Source organism: Panicum virgatum, chromosome 2K, assembly GCF_016808335.1.
Source record: "Panicum virgatum strain AP13 chromosome 2K, P.virgatum_v5, whole genome shotgun sequence".
NCBI classification, from domain to species: Eukaryota; Viridiplantae; Streptophyta; class Magnoliopsida; order Poales; family Poaceae; genus Panicum; species Panicum virgatum.
This window is the reverse complement of record NC_053137.1, coordinates 33,498,490-33,519,049: the sequence shown is the minus strand read 5'-3', so window position 1 is coordinate 33,519,049 and position 20,560 is coordinate 33,498,490. Positions and strand designations below refer to the sequence as shown.

The following is a 20,560-nucleotide window of genomic DNA, read 5'->3' as shown; positions in this document are numbered from 1 at the left end:
AGAGTTGCTCTTCACCACTCCGGTGAGGTGAGCACAAGACCTCTCACACCGAAATCGGGGCTCCTCAACAATCTCCTTGGAGGTGCTCCACGAAATCCACTTCTCCAAGCCGTCTAGGGAGCGGCAACTCCCAAGAGTAACAAGTTGATGACGCTTGCTTGAAGTATCCCTAATGCCACAAAGCTCAAACTCTTGATGCAATGCACTAGGAAGCTCTCACACTCTCAAAAAATGCAATCTCTAAGCAAGTGTGTGTGAGAGAGGGATGCCTTAGCTCTAATATGTCAATGCAATCCAAATGGCCAAGAGATACACCCAATGGCCGGGCATTGGGTATATATAGACATCCCTCCAAAAACTAGCCGTTACACTCTTTTCTGCGAAATCGCGGACCGTCCGCGGTTCAAAAACCGGACTGTCCGCCGTTATAAACCAGTGAGTCAGAGTGCATTTAATGCATGTCAGAACTAGCCGTTAACCCCTGGCGGACCGTCCGCGCCCTGGTGGCGGACCGTCCGCAGTTAAGAGTTCCAACCTACCAGAGACTAACATCGTCTCTGGAACATTTTGAGATTTAGCCTGCGGACCGTCCGCGCCTCAGTAGCGGACCGTCCGCAGTTAAACTTTTCAGCCCAAACCAGAGAAACAACCTCTCTGGTACAAATTTGAAATTAGCCGGCGGACCGTCCGCCCACCTGGTCCGGACTGTCCGCCAGACCACCAGAGCCTCTGCAAGCTCTCTGGAATGGTCGCGGACTGTCCGCCAATCTGGGCCGGACTGTCCGCCCCTCTGGGCCGGACTGTCCGCCAGCCCACCAGAGCCTCTGCAAGCTCTCTGGAACGGGCGCGGACTGTCCGCCCCTCAGGCGCGGACTGTCCGCCGTTACTCAGTTAGCTCTCGAACTTAGTCTATTTCAAATCTTTTCAAAACGCCGTTAGCCCTCATGCATGCAACTAGACATTTTGAGCAAAATGGCACTAAAGACCCGTCAAGCATGAGTACACAACCCCTCTTGATAGTACGGCTATCTATCCAACAAATCCGGTCACTTTTCAACCACTAAACGCCTTGTGACCGGTAAAATACAAAGGCCCTATTTTATACCTTTGCCTTGAGCCCGAGCTTTGCTCATCATCTCCAAAATTCCATACGTACACAACCGAATCTCTTTCATCCTTGGATCAACCTATACTCATTATCTCAAATGAAATCGTTAATCCACAAACCATTGTCATTTACCAAAACTCGAATTAGGGGCCTAGATGCTTTCAATCTCCCCCTTTTTGGTAATTGATGACAACACTAAATTTTGGAGTGATAGAAGTTTTCAAGTCAACTTTATACACTAGGCATAAGGTAGACTTGGAATTGAACTTTGGAAGAAACTTACTCATTTTCTTGAAAATTTCAGAATATGGTATGAATAAATTTCCCAAGTTCGATGAGTAGAGAGAACTCCCCCTTGATATGTGCATATAAATTTTCATGAATACCAAGCACACATATATATTTGAAACTTTTGACGGAGTTTTCCCTACAAGTGGAAATCGAGGCATACAAGATACAAGATATATATGATATGAACTTTGACATGGTTAGCAACAAACACAAGATGAACATAAATAGATAAGAGTAGCACACACCAACATAGTTCATCACACAATACAACCCAAAAGTTCAAATCCAAACACAAGTCTTAAGTAGAGATCAAACAAGACACAAATAGGCATGAGTAGCAACCGGAAGCCGAAAGCGAATGATCTCCATGAGATGTCCATGAGCTCCCCCTAGATCCAAGCACTCCAAAGCTCCTTCTCCCCCTTTGGCATCAATTGCCAAGAAAGTCAAACGGCTGGTGGAGGAGGTGGCGGTGGGTAGAACGGCTGGTGCGGGTAGAACTCTGGAGGCGGCACTGGAGCCGAAACACTGAGTAAATGATCAGAAAACCCTGTGAAGGCTGTGCTGAAAGCATCAAAGCGCTGCTCTAGCTGCTCCTGTCTCTGCTCAAACTGCTGCTCAGAGGAGGGCAAATCCTCAAAACGTGAGTCAAGGGCTGCTATATCTGAGTGTAAGCTCTCATGAAACCCCTGCATCTGAGTCATCATGGCTGGAATCTGCTGCTGCATGTTCTGAAAGTTGAGGTTCATCTGATTCTGCATCTGACTAGCCAACCCCGCAATCTGAGAGGACATGCTCTCCTGCATGGATGCAAAGTATGGATCAAAGTAGCCAGCTGGAGGAGCCCACTGCTGCTGTGCTGGAGGATGCGGTGGTGGCATGGCATGCTGAGCTGCAGCTGCTCCCATATGAGCATCATCATCACTATCATCTTGCCCCTGTGCTTCGGCATCCATATCATCTCCAGGGAAGGGAGTCAAAGGCCTCAAGAGAAAAGCATTGTCATTCTTGAATGGCCTGAAAGGTGTGTGCTTGCTTTCACATATCCCTCTGAAGCTAGTTTTAAACTTGATGATGGACATAATGTATGGAGCAAAGTACAAGTTCATCTCCATGTTAAGCCTCAAGTCTGCAAGCTGATCCATGATAAGAGCAATGATATTGATTCTATTTCCATTCATGATATGAGATATCACATTCCAATAGTGCCCTCTAATCTTGTCCTTGTTGCCACTCTTAGGCATGAATGTGACTCTAACAATTTTATTGATCACTGCAGGATGATGCCTTAGACCCTGAGTGCCCCCAAAGCTTCTAGCAATTCCAATATTTGCAGGCTCATAGAACATTGGGTAGTCATTCTCATCTAGAGGGTTTCTAGCACAACATTCATACTATGCTCACTATTATGACATTATAATCCAATTGATTTGCTTCAGCAAACTGTGCAAATGTAGCACCATAGGTTCTTTTTCCAGTTGTCCACCTAAATGTTTCCTCAAACCATGTTGATTTCTAGAGTGGCATAGAACTGGCGTATCACTGTTTCATTCAATCACACCTATGCTGCAGAAAATCAGCTAACCCCATTTGCTGAAATCTATCCACTAGATCAGTCATGACTTGATGTTTCTCATATAGCTAAGTCAATGGTCTGATGTTTGAAGACATTTTTCTTAATTAAATGACCAAAGTAAGCATCTTTTGTACCTCGGTTTTGAAGAAGAGAATGTTGGTGTCACGAGGCAAGCTGAACTGATCCACTGCTCTTGCATTTGCATAGCTCTCTGCAGTCCACTGTCGGCTAGGTAGATCTAACCCCATCAAATCTGTAACATCATTGTCAACCCCCTCAGTATCTTCTCTGAGGACTCATCACCAACATCTCCCACTGAAGATGCAGCAGCCATCTCACTGACATTTGGAGCATAGTCCACATCATCCGAGTCATCACTGTCTCTTTGCCTTTTAGAAGTCATTGCCTTCTTGATTTTCGTAGCTGTGGCCTTGACGATCTTCCGGGTGGCCTGAGATCAAGATTTAACCATAAGAACAATTACTAAAGTCATAGAATCAATCCTTAATGATAAAGCTCAATTCAGCACTGATCTGAGAAAACTGATACTAGCGGACTGTCCGCACTTCTGAACGCGGACCGTCCGCGGTTCATGAAATACCACGGCGGACCGTCCGCGTCCAGCAGGCGGACTGTCCGCGACCCATCTGTTCTGCACAGGAACACAAAATCGCCCTCATCTTTGATTCATCCATATTTTGAGTTTTGATTCAAATCAACCAACCAAACTTTAACTCTAGCAACTCCTCATCACTAGGAATAAGATCCCCCAAGTATTTGCACGAATCCATGGAAAAAAAATAGATCGGAGCATCTAACCCTAACTCTTTCCAATAAAGAAATCCAAGAACAAGAGTTAGGGATTCATTGAAATACCGCGAGGACATGATGCACTATCTTGAGAAGAGTCCGGGGATGTGCTCGGACCGTCCGGGAACCACTCCAAAAGGGCTTGACCTTGTCGTCTTCCCCACGTGCTTGAGAGAGAAAGAGAGAGACACTTTTGGAGTAGTGTTTGGTTTGGTGGGGAGGTGAAGGGGACATCCAATATAAGTCAAGTCTGGCCGACCCCACGATTCTGTCCAGTCGCGGACTGTCCGCGGTCCTTTGGCGGACCGTCCGCCTTTGAAATTTTTACACTGCAACTGACTGAAACTGCCTCTGCCCAAACATGCGCGGACCGTCCGCGGTCCTTTGGCGGACTGTCCGCAATGAATTTTTGCGGTTGACAACTTCTCTGCAGAACCTCTGGTGAATAAGTCCAGTTAACGGCGGACTGTCCGCCCCTTACCCGCGGACCGTCCGCGCTACCAAAAATCTGACAAGTCTGAATTCTGCCAATTTTCTTAATTCCAACTCTAATTTGGGATCATTGCTCAAATAAAAATCTAAAAATCTCAAATCTTGCATGAAAACCTTCAAACAACTTATATGAGCAAGTTTCAACAAGAATTCAAAAATAAATCGAGTAGAATCATGAAAACTCATAAATGGCTCAAAAATACCTCAAAAATTCATAAAAATGAAACAAGAAGTGCATGAAAGAACCATATGCCACATGTGCTAGTTTTCAAGCCACATTTGAGAAGTCAATTATGTTTAACTCATTTCTCAACTTGCAAAACCGAGATTCATCCAAAGGCTTGGTAAAGATATCGGCTAATTGATCATCCGTGCCAATACCATCAATCTTGATATCACCCTTGTTCACATGATCTCTAAGAAAATGATGGCGGATATCAATATGCTTGGTTCTTGAATGTTGAACCGGATTAGAGGCAATCTTCACGGCACTTTCATTATCACACAACAAGAGAATTTCATCAAATTTCACACCATAATCTAGAAGAGTTTGCTTCATCCATAATAATTGAGCACAACAACTTCCGGCCGAGATATATTCCGCTTCGGCGGTTGAAAGAGCCACGGAATTTTGCTTCTTTGATGACCATGATACAAGAGATCTTCCAAGAAATTGACAACCACCGGAAGTGCTCTTCCTATCAACCTTGCACCCCGCATAATCCGAATCCGAGAATCCAACCAAATCAAAATGAGCCCCCTTGGGATACCATAAACCAATATTAGGAGAATATTTCAAATATCTCAATATCCTTTTGACGGCGGTCAAATGACATTCTCTAGGTGCGGCTTGAAATCGTGCACACATGCAAACACTAAACATGATGTCGGGCCTAGATGCGGTCAAATAAAGCAAACTACCAATCATAGAACGATAAAGCTTTTGGTCAACCGGGTTACCTCCCTCATCTAGGTCGAGATGCCCATTTGTGGCCATAGGAGTCTTGATTGGTTTTGCATCTTCCATTCCAAATTTCTTCAAGATATCCTTCACATATTTTGATTGACACACAAAGGTGCCTTCCTTGAGTTGCTTGATTTGAAGTCCAAGAAAGAAACTCAATTCACCAATCATGGACATCTCAAATTCCCTAGACATCATTTCACCAAATTCCTCACAAAAACTTGGGTTAGTTGAACCAAAGATAATATCATCGACATAAATTTGACAAACAAACAAGTCTTTACCAATATCTTTAGTGAACAAAGTAGTATCAACCTTACCAATTTTGAAGCCCTTAGAGATAAGAAAATCCCTCAATCTTTCATACCAAGCTCGTGGAGCTTGCTTAAGACCATAAAGAGCTTTAGAGAGCTTGTATACATGATTTGGCTTCTTGGGATCTTCAAAACCGGGAGGTTGCTCAACAAAAACAAGTTCACTAATTTTGCCATTCAAGAAAGCACTTTTCACATCCATTTGAAAAAGTTTAATGTTGTGAGAGCAAGCATAAGCTAATAAAATTCTAATAGCTTCTAATCTAGCAACGGGAGCAAAAGTTTCACCGAAATCCAAACCTTCGACTTGAGTGAAGCCTTGAGCGACCAATCTTGCCTTGTTCCTCACAACCATTCCATCTTCATTTTGCTTGTTTCTAAAGACCCATTTAGTGCCAATAACATTATAATTCTTGGGCCTCTCAACTAAATCCCAAACTTGATTCCGGGTGAAATTATTTAATTCTTCATGCATAGCATTCACCCAATCCGGATCTCTCAATGCTTCATCTACACGGTTAGGTTCAAGAAAAGATACAAAAGAATAATGTTCACAAAATGAAGCGATGCGAGATCGAGTTTGGACACCCTTACTAATATCACCCATGATTTGATCCACCGGATGATCCTTTGCAAGAACATGATGAATTCTTTGAGGAATAATGGGTTCTTGAGTTGATGAAGAAGGTGCACTAGATGAACCAACTTGATCTTGTACTTGAGAATCATCATTACTTGAATCTTGTACAATTTGTTGTGCTTGATCATTTGAGATAGAAGTTGAAGGATTAACTCTAATTGAGATAGAAGGACCATCTTCATCTTCATCTTCTTCTCTTGGTCTAACATCACCAATTGATATGTTTTTCATTGCATTTCTCAACCCATCACTTCTCACATCATCAAGATTTTCTTGTTCATTTTGAGACCCATTGGTTTCATCAAACTCAACATCATAAGCTTCTTCAACAATGCCATGTGTTTTGTTGTAGACCCGATAAGCCTTGCTACTAGATGAATATCCAAGAAGAAAACCCTCATCACATTTGCTTTGAAACTTTGATAACCGAGTTCCCTTCTTGAGAATATAGCATTTGCAACCAAACACTCTAAAATATGATATATTTGGCTTCCTTCCAATGAGCAACTCATATGGGGTCTTGTTATGAAATCTATGGCAATACAATCTATTTGAGGCATGACAAGCCGTGTTGATTGCTTCGGCCCAAAAGCTATCCGAAACATTATACTCGGAGAGCATTGATCTTGCCATATCAATCAAGGTTCTATTTTTCCTCTCAACAAGACCATTTTGTTCCGGAGTGTACTTGGTTGAGAATTCATGCTTGATTCCTTTCTCATCACACCATTCCTCAACTCTTGTGTTTCTAAACTCACTTCCATTGTCGCTCCTCACTTTCTTCACTTTGAGCTCAAATTCATTTTCGGCCCTTGTAAAGAATTTCTTAAATGTGTCATATGTATCGGCCTTGTCATGAAGAAAGAAAACCCATGTATATCTTGAGTAATCATCCACTACCACAAGACAATAGCAATTTCCACCTATACTTCTATAAGTTGTAGGACCAAATAAATCCATGTGCAATAATTCCAAAGGTCTCTCGGTTGACATGACACTCTTAGTGGGATGAGTATTTGCAACTTGCTTTCCGGCTTGACATGCACTACAAAGCTTATCTTTATCAAACTTCACATTCTTCAAGCCAACTACTAAATCATGCTTCAAAAGTCGGTTGAGTTGTTTCATGCCAACATGACCAAGCCTTCTATGCCATAACCAACCCAAAGATGATTGAGTGAATAAGCAAGTGGACAAATTTGCCTCTTTAGTTGCAAAATCCACAAGATATACATCCTCATGTCTAAATCCCGTAAAGATGTGATCTTTTCCATCCAAGCTAGTCACTACAACATCATCTTTAGTGAAACTACACTTATATCCAAAATCACAAAGTTGAGTGACCGCTAAGAGATTAAACTTGAGAGAATCAACCAACAATACATTTGAGAGAGAATGATTGCTTGAGATAGGAATTGTACCAACTCCTTTGACTTTGCCCCGGCTATTGTCACCAAAGATAATGTCACTATAGCCACCAACATTCTCATCTAGAGAGGAAAACATCATTTGATCTCCGGTCATGTGTTGAGTGCATCCACTATCAAGCACCCAATGTCTTCCCCCGGACTTGTAATTCACCTACAAAGAGGAAGTAACCTTTTTAGGTACCCAAACTTTCTTGGGTCCTTGAACGTTAGTAACCACATTAGTGACCAAGACTTTTGGCACCCAAATGGCATTCTTTTTAGCACCATTTATAGGTATCCCAACAAATTTTGCACTAACATTGCCATTTGAATTTTTCATAAGCATGTAACTTGAATCAAAGGATATGACTTTCTTGTTGGTGCAATTCTTCTCAACATGTCCAACCTTCTTGCATTTTTCACAATATGGCTTGCCACTACTCTTCACAAAGGTAGTTTTGGTTTGCACAAAAGCCTTCTTCCCTTTCTTAGGAATATATCCAAACCCTTGCTTGTTCAAGGTGAACTTTTGGCTTGCCCAACAATGATTAAATTTTGCTCTACTATCATAGCATTTTCTCAAATCATTAGTCAAGCAAGTAACCTCTTTCTTTAACAAATCATTTTCCATAATGAGAGATTTATTGCAAGATGAGTTATCAATTTTAGTGCACAAAGAACTAGTAGAGCTAGAACCACAAGATTTATCATCAATTAAATCACAACTAACACCAATGCTCAATGTTGCTTTTCTTTCATGACTAAGCAAGGTATTGTGAGCTTCCTCAAGCTTCTCATGAGTTTCTTTGAGATTCTCATGAGAAGTCTTTAGCTCCTCATAGGAATCTTGAAGAGAAGTAAACTTCAACTTCAAGTCCCTCAATTTAGCCTTTTCCTTTGTCATGAATTCATCGGCATCATTAAGCATTTCAACAAGATCATCATATGAAAGTTCATCAAGTTCATCATCTTGTTGTACCTTTGCACCACCTTTTGCCATAAGACAATGTGGTGTAGAGAAGAGTGATGGAGCCTCCTTGATGGCGATCCCGGCAACTCCCTTGGATGGCTTGTCATCATCATCATCATCATCGGAGCTTGCATCGGAATCCCATTCAACAAAATAAGCTTGGCCATTCTTTTTCTTCTTGATGAACTTCTTCTTCTTCTTTTCATCATTTTTCTTGTCCTTTTTCTTATTTGGACAATTGACAATGATATGACCTACTTCACCACAATTGAAGCAAGTCTTGTCCACAAAAGGATTTTTTCTTGATGATTGACCTCTCTTGCCAAAGCTCTTCTTGCTCATCATTCTATTGAATCTCTTGACAAAAAGAGCCATCTCCTCATCCGATTCTTCTTCTTGGCATCCACTTTCTTCTTCATTTTTGCTATCTTGAGCTTTGAATGCCACACTTTTCTTTTTCATATCAATTTCTCCACCATGAGCTTCATCTTGAGATTTCTTGAACATGTCATGGGTGAGAATTTCTCCCAATATTTGTGTGGGAGTTGCGGTCTTCACATTTGACCTTACAAGTAAGGTCACAATTGTGTCATATCTTTCCGGAAGACATCTAAGAAACTTGTGGTTGAAATCCCCATCCGGTACCTCAAATCCAAGTCCCTTGAGATCATTTACAATGTCATTTAGCCGGTTGAACATCTCGGCTATGCTCTCATCCTTCTTCATGGTGAATTCACTAAAATTTCCTTTAAGCAAGTATAGCTTGGCCTCCTTCACCGTTGATGTACCCTCATGAATTTCCATGAGCTTCTTCCATATGTCATTTGCATTTGTGAGGCTCTTGACTCTATTGAATTCATTTACATCAAGAGCACTAAAGAGCACATTAACCCCTTGATCATTTAGTGTCTCATTTTCCTCATCTAGGGGTGTCAAACTCTTTGGGTCCAAAATAACATATCCATCATTTACTACTCTCCATAGCTTTCTACTCATGGCTTTGAGATGAGCCGACATCCTAGTCTTCCAATAATCATAATTGTTCCCATCAAAGAACGGTGGCTTCCCAACATGAATCCCATGATCACTAGTCATTGTTCTACTCCAAGATGGTTAAATCCTTAATTAATGGAGTACTTAGCTCTGGTACCACTTGTAGGATCAAGAACACCGACTAGAGGGGGGGGTGAATAGGCGGTTTAAAAACTAAAACCAATACCACTAGAGAAATTTAATTAGTAACAAAGGAAAGCCCTATGTCAAGCTATTACTATCTCTAGATGGGTTTGCAACCTAGGGTGACAAGACACAATTCAAGCTCTAGTAAAGAAAATTGCTCAAAGTAAATGCAAGTATTAAAGAGAGCAAGAGTAGTAACCAAGCTTGACACAAGAAATTATCCCGTGGTGTCGATGACTTGCCGGTCACCCCTAATCCACGTTGAGGTGGATTCCAAGAATCAACCGCTCCTCTATCAAGAACCTCTTGATCTTGAGCCGGCTTGAATCAAGGAACCGCTCCACACCTCGATTCCACTAGAGTTGCTCTTCACCACTCCGGTGAGGTGAGCACAAGACCTCTCACAACCGAAATCGGGGCTCCTCAACAATCTCCTTGGAGGTGCTCCACGAAATCCACTTCTCCAAGCCGTCTAGGGAGCGGCAACTCCCAAGAGTAACAAGTTGATGACGCTTGCTTGAAGTATCCCTAATGCCACAAAGCTCAAACTCTTGATGCAATGCACTAGGAAGCTCTCACACTCTCAAAAAATGCAATCTCTAAGCAAGTGTGTGTGAGAGAGGGATGCCTTAGCTCTAATATGTCAAGAATGCAATCCAAATGGCCAAGAGATACACCCAATGGCCGGGCATTGGGTATATATAGACATCCCTCCAAAAACTAGCCGTTACACTCTTTTCTGCGAAATCGCGGACCGTCCGCGGTTCAAAAACCGGACTGTCCGCCGTTATAAACCAGTGAGTCAGAGTGCATTTAATGCATGTCAGAACTAGCCGTTAACCCCTGGCGGACCGTCCGCGCCCTGGTGGCGGACCGTCCGCAGTTAAGAGTTCCAACCTACCAGAGACTAACATCGTCTCTGGAACATTTTGAGATTTAGCCTGCGGACCGTCCGCGCCTCAGTAGCGGACCGTCCGCAGTTAAACTTTTCAGCCCAAACCAGAGAAACAACCTCTCTGGTACAAATTTGAAATTAGCCGGCGGACCGTCCGCCCACCTGGTCCGGACTGTCCGCCAGACCACCAGAGCCTCTGCAAGCTCTCTGGAATGGTCGCGGACTGTCCGCCAATCTGGGCCGGACTGTCCGCCCCTCTGGGCCGGACTGTCCGCCAGCCCACCAGAGCCTCTGCAAGCTCTCTGGAACGGGCGCGGACTGTCCGCCCCTCAGGCGCGGACTGTCCGCCGTTACTCAGTTAGCTCTCGAACTTAGTCTATTTCAAATCTTTTCAAAACGCCGTTAGCCCTCATGCATGCAACTAGACATTTTGAGCAAAATGGCACTAAAGACCCGTCAAGCATGAGTACACAACCCCTCTTGATAGTACGGCTATCTATCCAACAAATCCGGTCACTTTTCAACCACTAAACGCCTTGTGACCGGTAAAATACAAAGGCCCTATTTTATACCTTTGCCTTGAGCCCGAGCTTTGCTCATCATCTCCAAAATTCCATACGTACACAACCGAATCTCTTTCATCCTTGGATCAACCTATACTCATTATCTCAAATGAAATCGTTAATCCACAAACCGTTGTCATTAATTACCAAAACTCGAATTAGGGGCCTAGATGCTTTCACCTGGGCCAGTGGCCCAGCTCGAGTGGTGCCGGCCGCCCTTGGCCGTCGGATGAGATCCGACGGCTGTCCGCGCATTTCGCCAGAGCAAAACCGGGTCCGTGTGCTCCCCCAAACCCTAGCACCATTTCTCTCTTCCCTTTCTCTCTCCAGTTCGGGTCCGGCGGCGCTGTCGGCGTCTTGCCGCCGGGATGGCCGGCCGCCGCGACGCCCGGTTCGGTAGCCGTGCCATGGGGGCGCCATGACCGCGCGAATCCGAGCTCGGTCTCCACTTTCTCTCCTCCCCTTTCTCTTTCCACCCGAGTGGCGGCCGGGCTTGTCGGAGGAGGTGGCGGCGCCGCCGTCGGCCCCCTCGCCGGTGTGAGCGCTCATCCGTGCGGGAGCGCACTGCCGTCGAGCGGGTTGGCAGCAGTGCCCTGAGCCCGCGCGCGCATTGAGGCGAAACTCCCTCTAGAGCGCGGCGGCTCGGCTCTGTCCGTGTGAAGGCGGTCCCACGCCGGCAAGCCGGCATCTCGGGGTGCTGTAGCGCGGCTAAGGCCGGTGGTGAGGGGCGGCGCAGAGACCCAAAGGGAGTCCCGCCGCCTCATTCTTTGCTAGGGTTAGAGTATTACTTCTATTCTTCCGATTCGAATCGAACCGAAATCCTTTGTTTCTGCCTTCTTTGATTCGAGATCGAATCCGTTCTCTTGGTCTCTGATATGAGATCAAATCTCACTTCCTTTCTTTCTTTTTGATTTCTGATCGAAATCTTCTTTTCGACCCCAACTGATCCACTCCGTAGAGTGGCTCTTGATACCAATGTTAGAGTAACTTTTGGATCTCTAGGAGTAGATCGATTTGGGTAAACCTTTAACAGAGAAAATACCTTCTTGTGGCCTCTGTGACATCCAAGACGCAGAGGCGCTGTGCAGAGGCGTCACGGTGTCGATGCAGAGGTCAACGGCAAGCTGGAGTAGAGAGCGCCGGTGGAGCTTCCCATCGCAGCAGTGCCTCGCGTAGATCGGGTCGCGACTAGGGTTTGGTGGGGAAACAGGGCGGCGGCGAACCTCGTATCCATAGCCACCAACCCCACCTCTCTCTTATATATGGCACTGCGCGATGGGGGCCCACCAGCCATGTTGGGCTGGGCGTCCCCGATCAGGACGCGAGTCAAGGGCCCAGTTGGCCGTTGGGCCAACTGGTGGAGATCAACACTAACATTGGTTCTATCTGTTAAAAATTTTATATGTGCTCTGTAATCACCATCTTACTATCTTGGAGGGTCGTCCAGCATGAATGCCGGAATTTAGCCATTTCTATACATAGGGGTATTACTATAGTGACCGTTGTACTCCCCCTGACGGTCACATTCATACTTTAATAGATCATCTCTTGCTTTCAATGCACATTACAGGGGAGTACCTTTCTTAATTGTCTCATAGGCGTGTCTCCATGATGTGCTCTTCCTTGGCGAGCTTGCTGATGAATTTGTGAACTTGACTAGCCACCATGCAACTCTTGACCTTTCCCGCAGCACCAATTTCCACCGGCGAAACAAACCACCGGTCGATGAGCCCATCAAAACACAGCTCGGCTTGACACACTGCACTGGGCCAGTCTTCGTTGTCTATCAATCCTTCTGTAATCCACCTTCCTACTAAGGTTGACCGTCTGATGCTTTGACCTTGAGGGAAGATAGCCAGGTACAACAAGCAACTCTTGTATTCTTTGGGCAGATCCTTGTAAGAGAACATGAACATCTTCTCAGCATTGCGGCCCAATGTTGTTTGCGAAACCGGGGCGCCATGTAGCATGCGAAGTTCTTGGTACCTCCTATTAGGATTCGCATACAGAGCATGAGCGAACATCTTCATGCAGAATTCATGTGGTTGACACTTTTCCAGGATGTCGCGGAAAATCTGAGGATTGTAGTTGCCGCCTTCATCGTTCTCGTGCTGCTGCCGCTGCCTTATAAGCTTGAGCACAATATCATGGTATTGGTAGAGATCAGCAAGAGAATAGACTATGGGCTTGTGCGGTGGATAGCAGAAATCTTGGGTGGCCTTTTGGGTACTCTTTGTGGTGATCACCATCATTGCACTGCCGGCAGCACAACGCACCAGGCTCAAAGCATTTCTAGTCTCCTCCCATCTTCTTGCATAGTTTTGATCATTATGGAGGATAAGCAGGGTCCGCTTCGTTCGTACCAACTCTTCAATCCTGTCCACCGCCCATTTGATCTCAAGTTGCTCTTCAATCTTCTTGGCTATCTCATCCATCTTCTCCGTCAGTTGAGCACCCAGTTTGCCCATATCTAGAGGTATTTTGTTGTCGTCCTCTTCGCCTCCTGCTCCTGTCTGTGGCAACAGGCCTGCTGAGTTGCTGCTGCTGGCCGACGGGAACACCTCCCGCAGGATGCGCTCATACTGGGCATGATGCAGGCATAATGCATACCCCCCAAACAGGTCCCCAAGCTCCTGAGCCGTTTTCTTGATGATCTCCTCCTCATCAGATATGCCTGATACAGATCTGGCCTTGTCCCTTACTTCGCCTTGATTGAGGATTATTCGCCCCCACCAATCATACAATGGCGATAAGCGCAGGGCTACAAGGAGCAGGCGTAATGATTGGGTGGAGGGGCTTTGGCCTTCCATGTCCAGTCCCACCTGCTTGTCGATATCTTTGATCCTGCCCTTGATTTTCTCAATCCTTGTCCTGACATTCATGTCTATGATTGTTTTGGTCAGTTCATCAACCAGATATTGTTTCTTCCTGAAATAGTATTGCCGAATATCCTGCTCCTCCTTGGACACCTCGGCGGAAAAGCCGCCATATTCAAATTCTACTATCTTCAGCAGCATGTACAAGAGAATGTCCAGAGGCTGTTCCAGCAACCGATGACTGGGGTGCATTGCCGGGATGTCGACGCAGGCCATGGCCTCAAAACGGCTCGCCAGACTCGCCGCGATATCCAAGGCTCCGGCGACCGCATCTGTATCCTCAGGAGGGGCTACAATGGCGATGGATGGCACCCCTATCTTATCTCCTCCTCCTCCATTGATTTTCTCTGTCCAGTCAACTAGTTTCTCCCTCAAGTAATCCTCCAGAGGGAGAGCCTCCAGAAGGGCCCTTCGACGACCGCGAGGCTCTTCATCGGCGGTCGCCGCTGCTGCCGCCTCGTCGAGGTACAAGTGCCCGTACTCTGTCGTCTTCGTCATCGTCGTCGTCCAATGTTCCTGCTCCTTCCTTCTTCTTCTTCTTCGGGACCTCCACGCCGTACCTTGCCCGCCGCTCGCCGACGTCGCGCGCCCGGTCCTTGAGCTCTTGTAGTCGGTTCGCCGCGCGGTGCTGAGCGACCATCTCCAGCACGAACCCGGGAAGCCACCAGCCATGGCGCCGCCAGAGGCCGTCCCGGGTGCGGTACAGGTCGATGCAATCTCTGCAGTCGTTGACGAGCTCCCGGACTTGGTTCATCCACGCACGGACCGGCTCTTCGTGCTCCCTGCCGCGACGCTTCTTCTTGTTGAGGTGGTGCAGAAAGCTCTTCATGCTCTCCATCTCATCCTTGATGAACTGCAAGTCGCCACGCACGCCTCCAAGCAGCTTCGTCTCCTCGCGGATGGCGCCCAGCAGCGTGCCGACGGCGCCAGCGGCCAAGTCAGCCATCGGTCACCGACGCTCGATCGAGCTTCAGTTGTGGTTTAGCAGCAACAAGAGGTGGGCGGGTTTACAGGTTAGCTTTGGGTAGCGATGCATCATTCTGCTCCATATGCATGTCCAAATTGGCCTCGCTCGTCTGGCTAACTGCAACTCTGCAACTACGTAACGTCCAATGCAGGTTGTTCTTTACCCACGGCAAGGGGCAAGGCAAGGATCCAGCACCCCAGCAGGTCTGTTCTTTGGCTTGCTTTTCTAAAGCTCACGAGTCTTCACATTAACAACTCCTTCCAGACTTCGTCTTGGACGCACATGTTGTCCAACTTTAGAATGTGGTATCCTTTGTCGTCACGTGCAGATTGTTCTTTACCTACTGCGTGAACCCAAGACCAAGAGGCCACAAGGCAAAGATCAAGCCAGGCATCCAAAGCGCCGGAGGAGCAGACTCTCCTTCCTTTAACGTCATCATTTCCTGCTAGCTTTCTTTTTTTTTCCTGTGCTTGTTAGGTTGTTAGTTTTTTTTCTTGGATTGGGTAATCACACTTTTGCAAATCCCCCCTTATTGGAACCCTTTTCAAAAACTGTTTAATTTTGAACCAAATTGAATATCAAATAAGCAGATAGTTAACTTTTCTTATTGGAGAACAAGTTGAATTTTGCCATGAGGTGTTACTACATTCATATTATTCGTCCTTTCTGTATCTTTTGGTTATGCTTTCAGTATACAATATGCTTGTGTTCAGAAGAAGCATTGTTAACTACCAATGTCAACCGAGCCCTACCTGGAATTGTTCTGACTACTGTTTTTTCCTCTGAATAAAGATAGGAACTGAACTCATTATATGGCTAGAGGATGATTCTGGGATAGACCCAGTGATGTATCTACGAAGCCGCAGTGCTAGGAAGTCAACTAGGTATGGTGGGCAGATGCCCGGTCATGGAAGAGGATGAAGTTTCCAAAAAAGGATTTACCCAAAAAGGATTTTCTACCTCCACGAAACAGGGTTAGAAAAAGAGCTTCCAGAGACATCGATATACTTCACACTGAGAGCCTCATAAAACTGGTAAGTTAATGAACTTACCCAGTTTTTCTGATTAATAAGAACTGCAGATCTTGTGCCTTTTTTTAGAAAATGAAATATTGTATCTGCTCATGCAGGTGGAGAAAGTTTTTAGCGTTAGCAATCCAAATCCCCTGGAAGTAGAGGACGCAAAGAGACCACTCAAGGTAAGCTCGATTGCCTTATACACAAATTATGTTACCAGGAAGTTTTCACTGTGCCTAACTGTAAATGTCTGCAGGAGCAACTAGTTGATGCAATAGCAAGGCATGCTGAGGCATCTGATGGTGAAAGTGAAATATATGAGCAATTTGCAATTTAAGATGGTTGCTAGAGATTTCTGAGATTCCTTCAAATGTACACCATTTGTTCTGCAAACTGTGTAATATTGTATTTCCACCATGAGGAGTTAGTACGCTTGTAAAATGATGAAGATGTGCTTTTCTGAAGTTTCTTAGACATAACAGAAAAACATATGTTAATTGGCAGTCTTCTAGAGTGGATGTACGTGCAGCATGATGCTTTAATGATTACAGATAGGGAGTGTCTACCTATGCAACATAACTTGAAAGTACTTGGGCACAGGAGGGCATAATGAAAAGCACTATCAAACCCAACATGCTAAATACAATCAAGCTTACTGTGTCATGCCAAGCATATTTGGCACTCCCCTTTTTTAGTGTGAAGAGACGGGCACAATCGAGGTCATCGAAGGAAGATTTAAGGAGAAGTTGATGCCATGTGGTTATTGCTGGAACATGCATCCATAACTTTGTAAGTCTGTAGGGAAACTGTCTTGGGTAAAATCTTGTTGATGATGTTTATTCCAAATTTAAGTCGCTGTAGGTTAAAGTACCTATGTTCGTATATGAAGCATTCTTGTACGAGGAATTGCAATTAAACATTATGGCAATGTAAAGCTTCTAGATAGAGCTAGATGTGTGAAACTGACTTGTCTTTCGTTTCGCTCTCTTGTGTGCACTAGGAAATGGCCCAAGATTTGGAGGAATAACGAGAATACATATGAGTTTTAAACCAACAATCTTAACTGCTAACCATTCCTAACTTATATGGCCGGACACACAATGGCTTCTGATTGAACAAGTATGTCACGGAGAAACAACATATAATTTACAGTGTGAAGAATCAAATGCAATCAAGATTCAACACTGAGTTTTGCATTATTTCTGGACCAAAGAAAGAACCAAAACTTGACATATCTGCAAGCTGGATCGAATTTCAAGAACCAAAACCTGGCATGTCTGGACATCTGGTGAACCAAGATTGGCGCGAAAGTGGCGTCCATTCTTCTTTCAAACGCAGAGAATTGTAAATCTTAATCCCAGAAATGAGACAATTAATCACAAATATTCCTCTGTTTCTTTATTTTCTGCAATATTCCTCTGTTTCAAGTGTAAGAAGCAAAGACAAAATCATCAAACAATCGCTTATGAAAGGAATAGCCCCATGGCCTTGTGCCTAGAGCATATGTATTCCTCTGTTTCTAGTGTACAAGCAAGTTCACTCTTTAACATTTTTTATCGATGCCTCCAGAATTGCAGAAAGTGAAGCCAAGGCACAACCATCACACAAGTTCTTCCTGATCATCAGCCATAGGCTCATTGCTTAATATGAAAATTTCGTTGAACAGGATATCAGCCAGTTAAACCACACTGCTTCACGTCGACTAACTACAGCTACCAATATAGAGTACATAATAAGTACTCTAACCGAAAAATATAAGATTACAATGCATTGCTTACAAATAATTTATGAATAAGATCAGAATAGTTAATTTGGTCCTAACACTGCTCTGAGTCTGTCTGCGCTCTGCACTTGATCAGGCATCCCCAGGCTCCGGCGACTGGGCATCCTCATCTGTGAACCACCGGTGCTCGAGCGCTTCTGCCGCAGTGAGCCTCTTGTCCTCGTCAACGCACAGCAAACCACACAGGACCTCGCCAGCCGCCTGCGACAGGTCCGGCGGCAGGCCCTTGAACGCCGCCACCCCGCGGGAGTCGATCTGGTGCCCCAGGTGTAGCACCTCCATCAGGAGGTCCTCATCTGTCTCGACGTCCACGAACAGGGGCTCGCCGGCGAGGAGCTCGAACATGACGCACCCGAGCGCCCACACGTCGACCGCCGCGTCGTACCACCGGCTGCCCCTGAGCTGCTCCGGCGCGAGGTACCACAGCGTGCCGACGGAGCACGGGTCCTCCGGATAGGGCGGGCGCGCCGGCGTGGCCATCCCGAAGTCGCAGATCTTGAGGGCGCCGCCGGGGCCGACGAGCACGTTCTCGGGCTTGATGTCGCGGTGCAGCGTGCCCGTGGCGTGCACCGCCGCCGCGCCGCGCAGGAGCTGGCGCATGGCGGCCCGCGCGCGGGGCTCCGGGAAGGCGCCCGCGAGGTTGAGCCGGTCGCGGAGCGTGCGGCCCGCGACGAGCTCCGTGATGAGGAAGAGATCACCGGTGGCGGCGTCGGTGGCCACGTCGCGGATCTGCAGCACCGAGGGGGCGCCGCGGCAGGCGGCCAGGCAGCCGGCCTCGCGGTAGGCCGCGCGGAGGGCGTCCTCGCGGCCGCCGCGGGTGGCGCGGACCCACTTGACGGCCACCGTCTCGCCCGTGGCGCGGTGGCGCGCCCGCACCACGACGCCGTACGTGCCCTTCCCCAGCACCCCGAGCTTCTGGTAGTCGTAGATGGATCCGAAGTTGTACTTGGGGCGCTTCCTGTCGCCGCCGGGCGCTGCGGGGCAGGGGCCGTCGGGCGCCGCTCGCTTCCTCGCTGCCGTCACCGCCACCGCCGCCCCCGCCATGCCTTGCTTTCGCGTGGCAGGGGAAGAGGGAGGCCTGGCACTGGCAGAGATCGATGGGAGTCGCGGGCGGCGGAGGGAAGCGGAATTTTTGGAAAGATTGCGCGTGGCTTCGGGGGAATTTGTTGGCGAATCGGACGGTGGATTGGAGGACGGGTCGGATACGTGGACGGCGCAGAATCGGCTGGCGTAGGCGCCACGCGGATCGGGGCCTGCGTGTGGTGGACGCGGGTGGAGCGGGGTTCCGTGTGACAGATCAGCATAGGGCAGGCGACCGCGTTTGAGGCCCTTGGCAGGGCTCCGCGAGCGGCTCCAAGGCCGGCTCCGGCAAGAGCCCTGCCAAACGGGTCGACACCCTTGGATCCGGCTCTGGTGTTCTGCAAAATGCGTTCACTAGAGCACCTTGGTGTTGGAGGAGCCACGGAATCGTGGCTTCACCTGGCTCCGTGGAGCTCTCCATTTTACTAGGGCTACCCTCGGTGAGAGCGCAGATGAGGAGGGCGGCTGGCGCGAGCTCGTCGCGGGGGCCGGCCAGCGGAGGCGCGGACAGCATCAGGAGGATGCGCGAGCTCGTCGTCGACGAAGGGGAGCTGGGGCGGCCCCCCTAGCGCCGGAAGGGATGAGGGCCAGCGGCCGGCGGGGCCGGCCGGAGCTCGCCGCGGGGGCTGGTTGGAGGAGGCGCGGACGGCAGGAATTGGAGGCGCGGGTGTAGGCGTCGACGAAGGGGAGGTGGGCGGGCCGCTGGAAGGGAGGAGGGCCGGCACCTCCCCTGCCGCCACGTGAACTCTGGCAACGGCTTGGCGATGCATGCAGCCTGCAGGACCCTCGGGCAGGCCCTCGCTCTGCCAGGGGCCAGGTCTCACAATGGCAGCCTCCAGATCGCAGCGCAAGCAAGGCGCCGGCGCCGGACCTCGCTCACGAGAGAAGCGTCGGGAGAAGAGAATTGGGAGAAGAACGAAGCGACGTGATGAAAAAATGAAGGGTAAAAAGGCATTTCACCCTCCCGAGTGAAAAAACAATTGAAATGAGGGGAAATACCCATAATGGCAGTAGATACAAGAAGCACATGTTTGGGATCCCAAATTTACAAAATTGATGTTTAGAATGGCAAATATGCGAAGCGCGATGTTTAGAGTTCTGATTTTGTAATTTTCTGGAGACTCGTGCATTCTATGCCCTCTCTAAATTGGGTAAAATTAAAGCCTCCAGTAAGACATCCTTGCACTTCCTGAACTTGTTGAGCAAAATACCAAATGGGTTGGAAGAGAACCAGAACTGAAGTCAATTACAGAAGCTCAAGAGGAATTTGATGAACGGACACCACGAGACACAATCACACAATCCAATTGCAAAATAGATCCCGACAAAAGAAAAAAAGCAAAAAAAGAAACAACCTTCCATCTGACCGACGATTGGGGATGTGGTTGCGGAGCATCCGTGATTCCGTGAGCTTGTCGGTGATTGCTTGCTCTCGATCTCGTTGCTGGTCTCTGCTGGTTGCTTGCTCTTGCGCCCGTCGACTGCTGTCGTCGCTTCTCATCCACCGTCGACCAGCCACTCGAGCCTACAGTTCCCCACTGCAGAATGATATCTGCAGGAGCATCATAGCTGTGCGCAAGATCTATGTTGTGGAGTTGTGGTGGTGTCTTGCCTGCTTGGACAGGTG

General features: G+C 47.3%; 2 protein-coding genes and 1 pseudogene across 2 annotated transcripts; 1 reads left to right on the top strand and 2 right to left on the bottom strand.

The window, feature by feature from the left end:
• Window positions 1-11,567: 11,567 nt before the first annotated feature.
• On the bottom strand, window positions 11,568-15,234 carry LOC120673819 (annotated as a pseudogene).
• LOC120673812 (protein EMSY-LIKE 3-like) lies at window positions 15,154-16,739 on the top strand. Its single transcript, XM_039954825.1, has 4 exons — window positions 15,154-15,257; window positions 15,383-16,088; window positions 16,184-16,252; window positions 16,327-16,739. The coding sequence occupies exons 2-4, from the start codon at window positions 15,972-15,974 to the stop codon at window positions 16,405-16,407; spliced, it is 267 nt and encodes an 88-aa protein (XP_039810759.1). The 5' UTR covers window positions 15,154-15,257; window positions 15,383-15,971; the 3' UTR covers window positions 16,408-16,739.
• Window positions 16,740-17,692: 953 nt separating this feature from the next.
• On the bottom strand, window positions 17,693-19,181 carry LOC120696006 (putative cyclin-dependent kinase F-2). Its single transcript, XM_039979182.1, has one exon. It carries the CDS (start codon window positions 18,895-18,897, stop codon window positions 17,926-17,928), a length of 972 nt encoding a protein of 323 aa, XP_039835116.1. The 5' UTR covers window positions 18,898-19,181; the 3' UTR covers window positions 17,693-17,925.
• Between the last annotated feature and the right edge of the window lie 1,379 nt (window positions 19,182-20,560).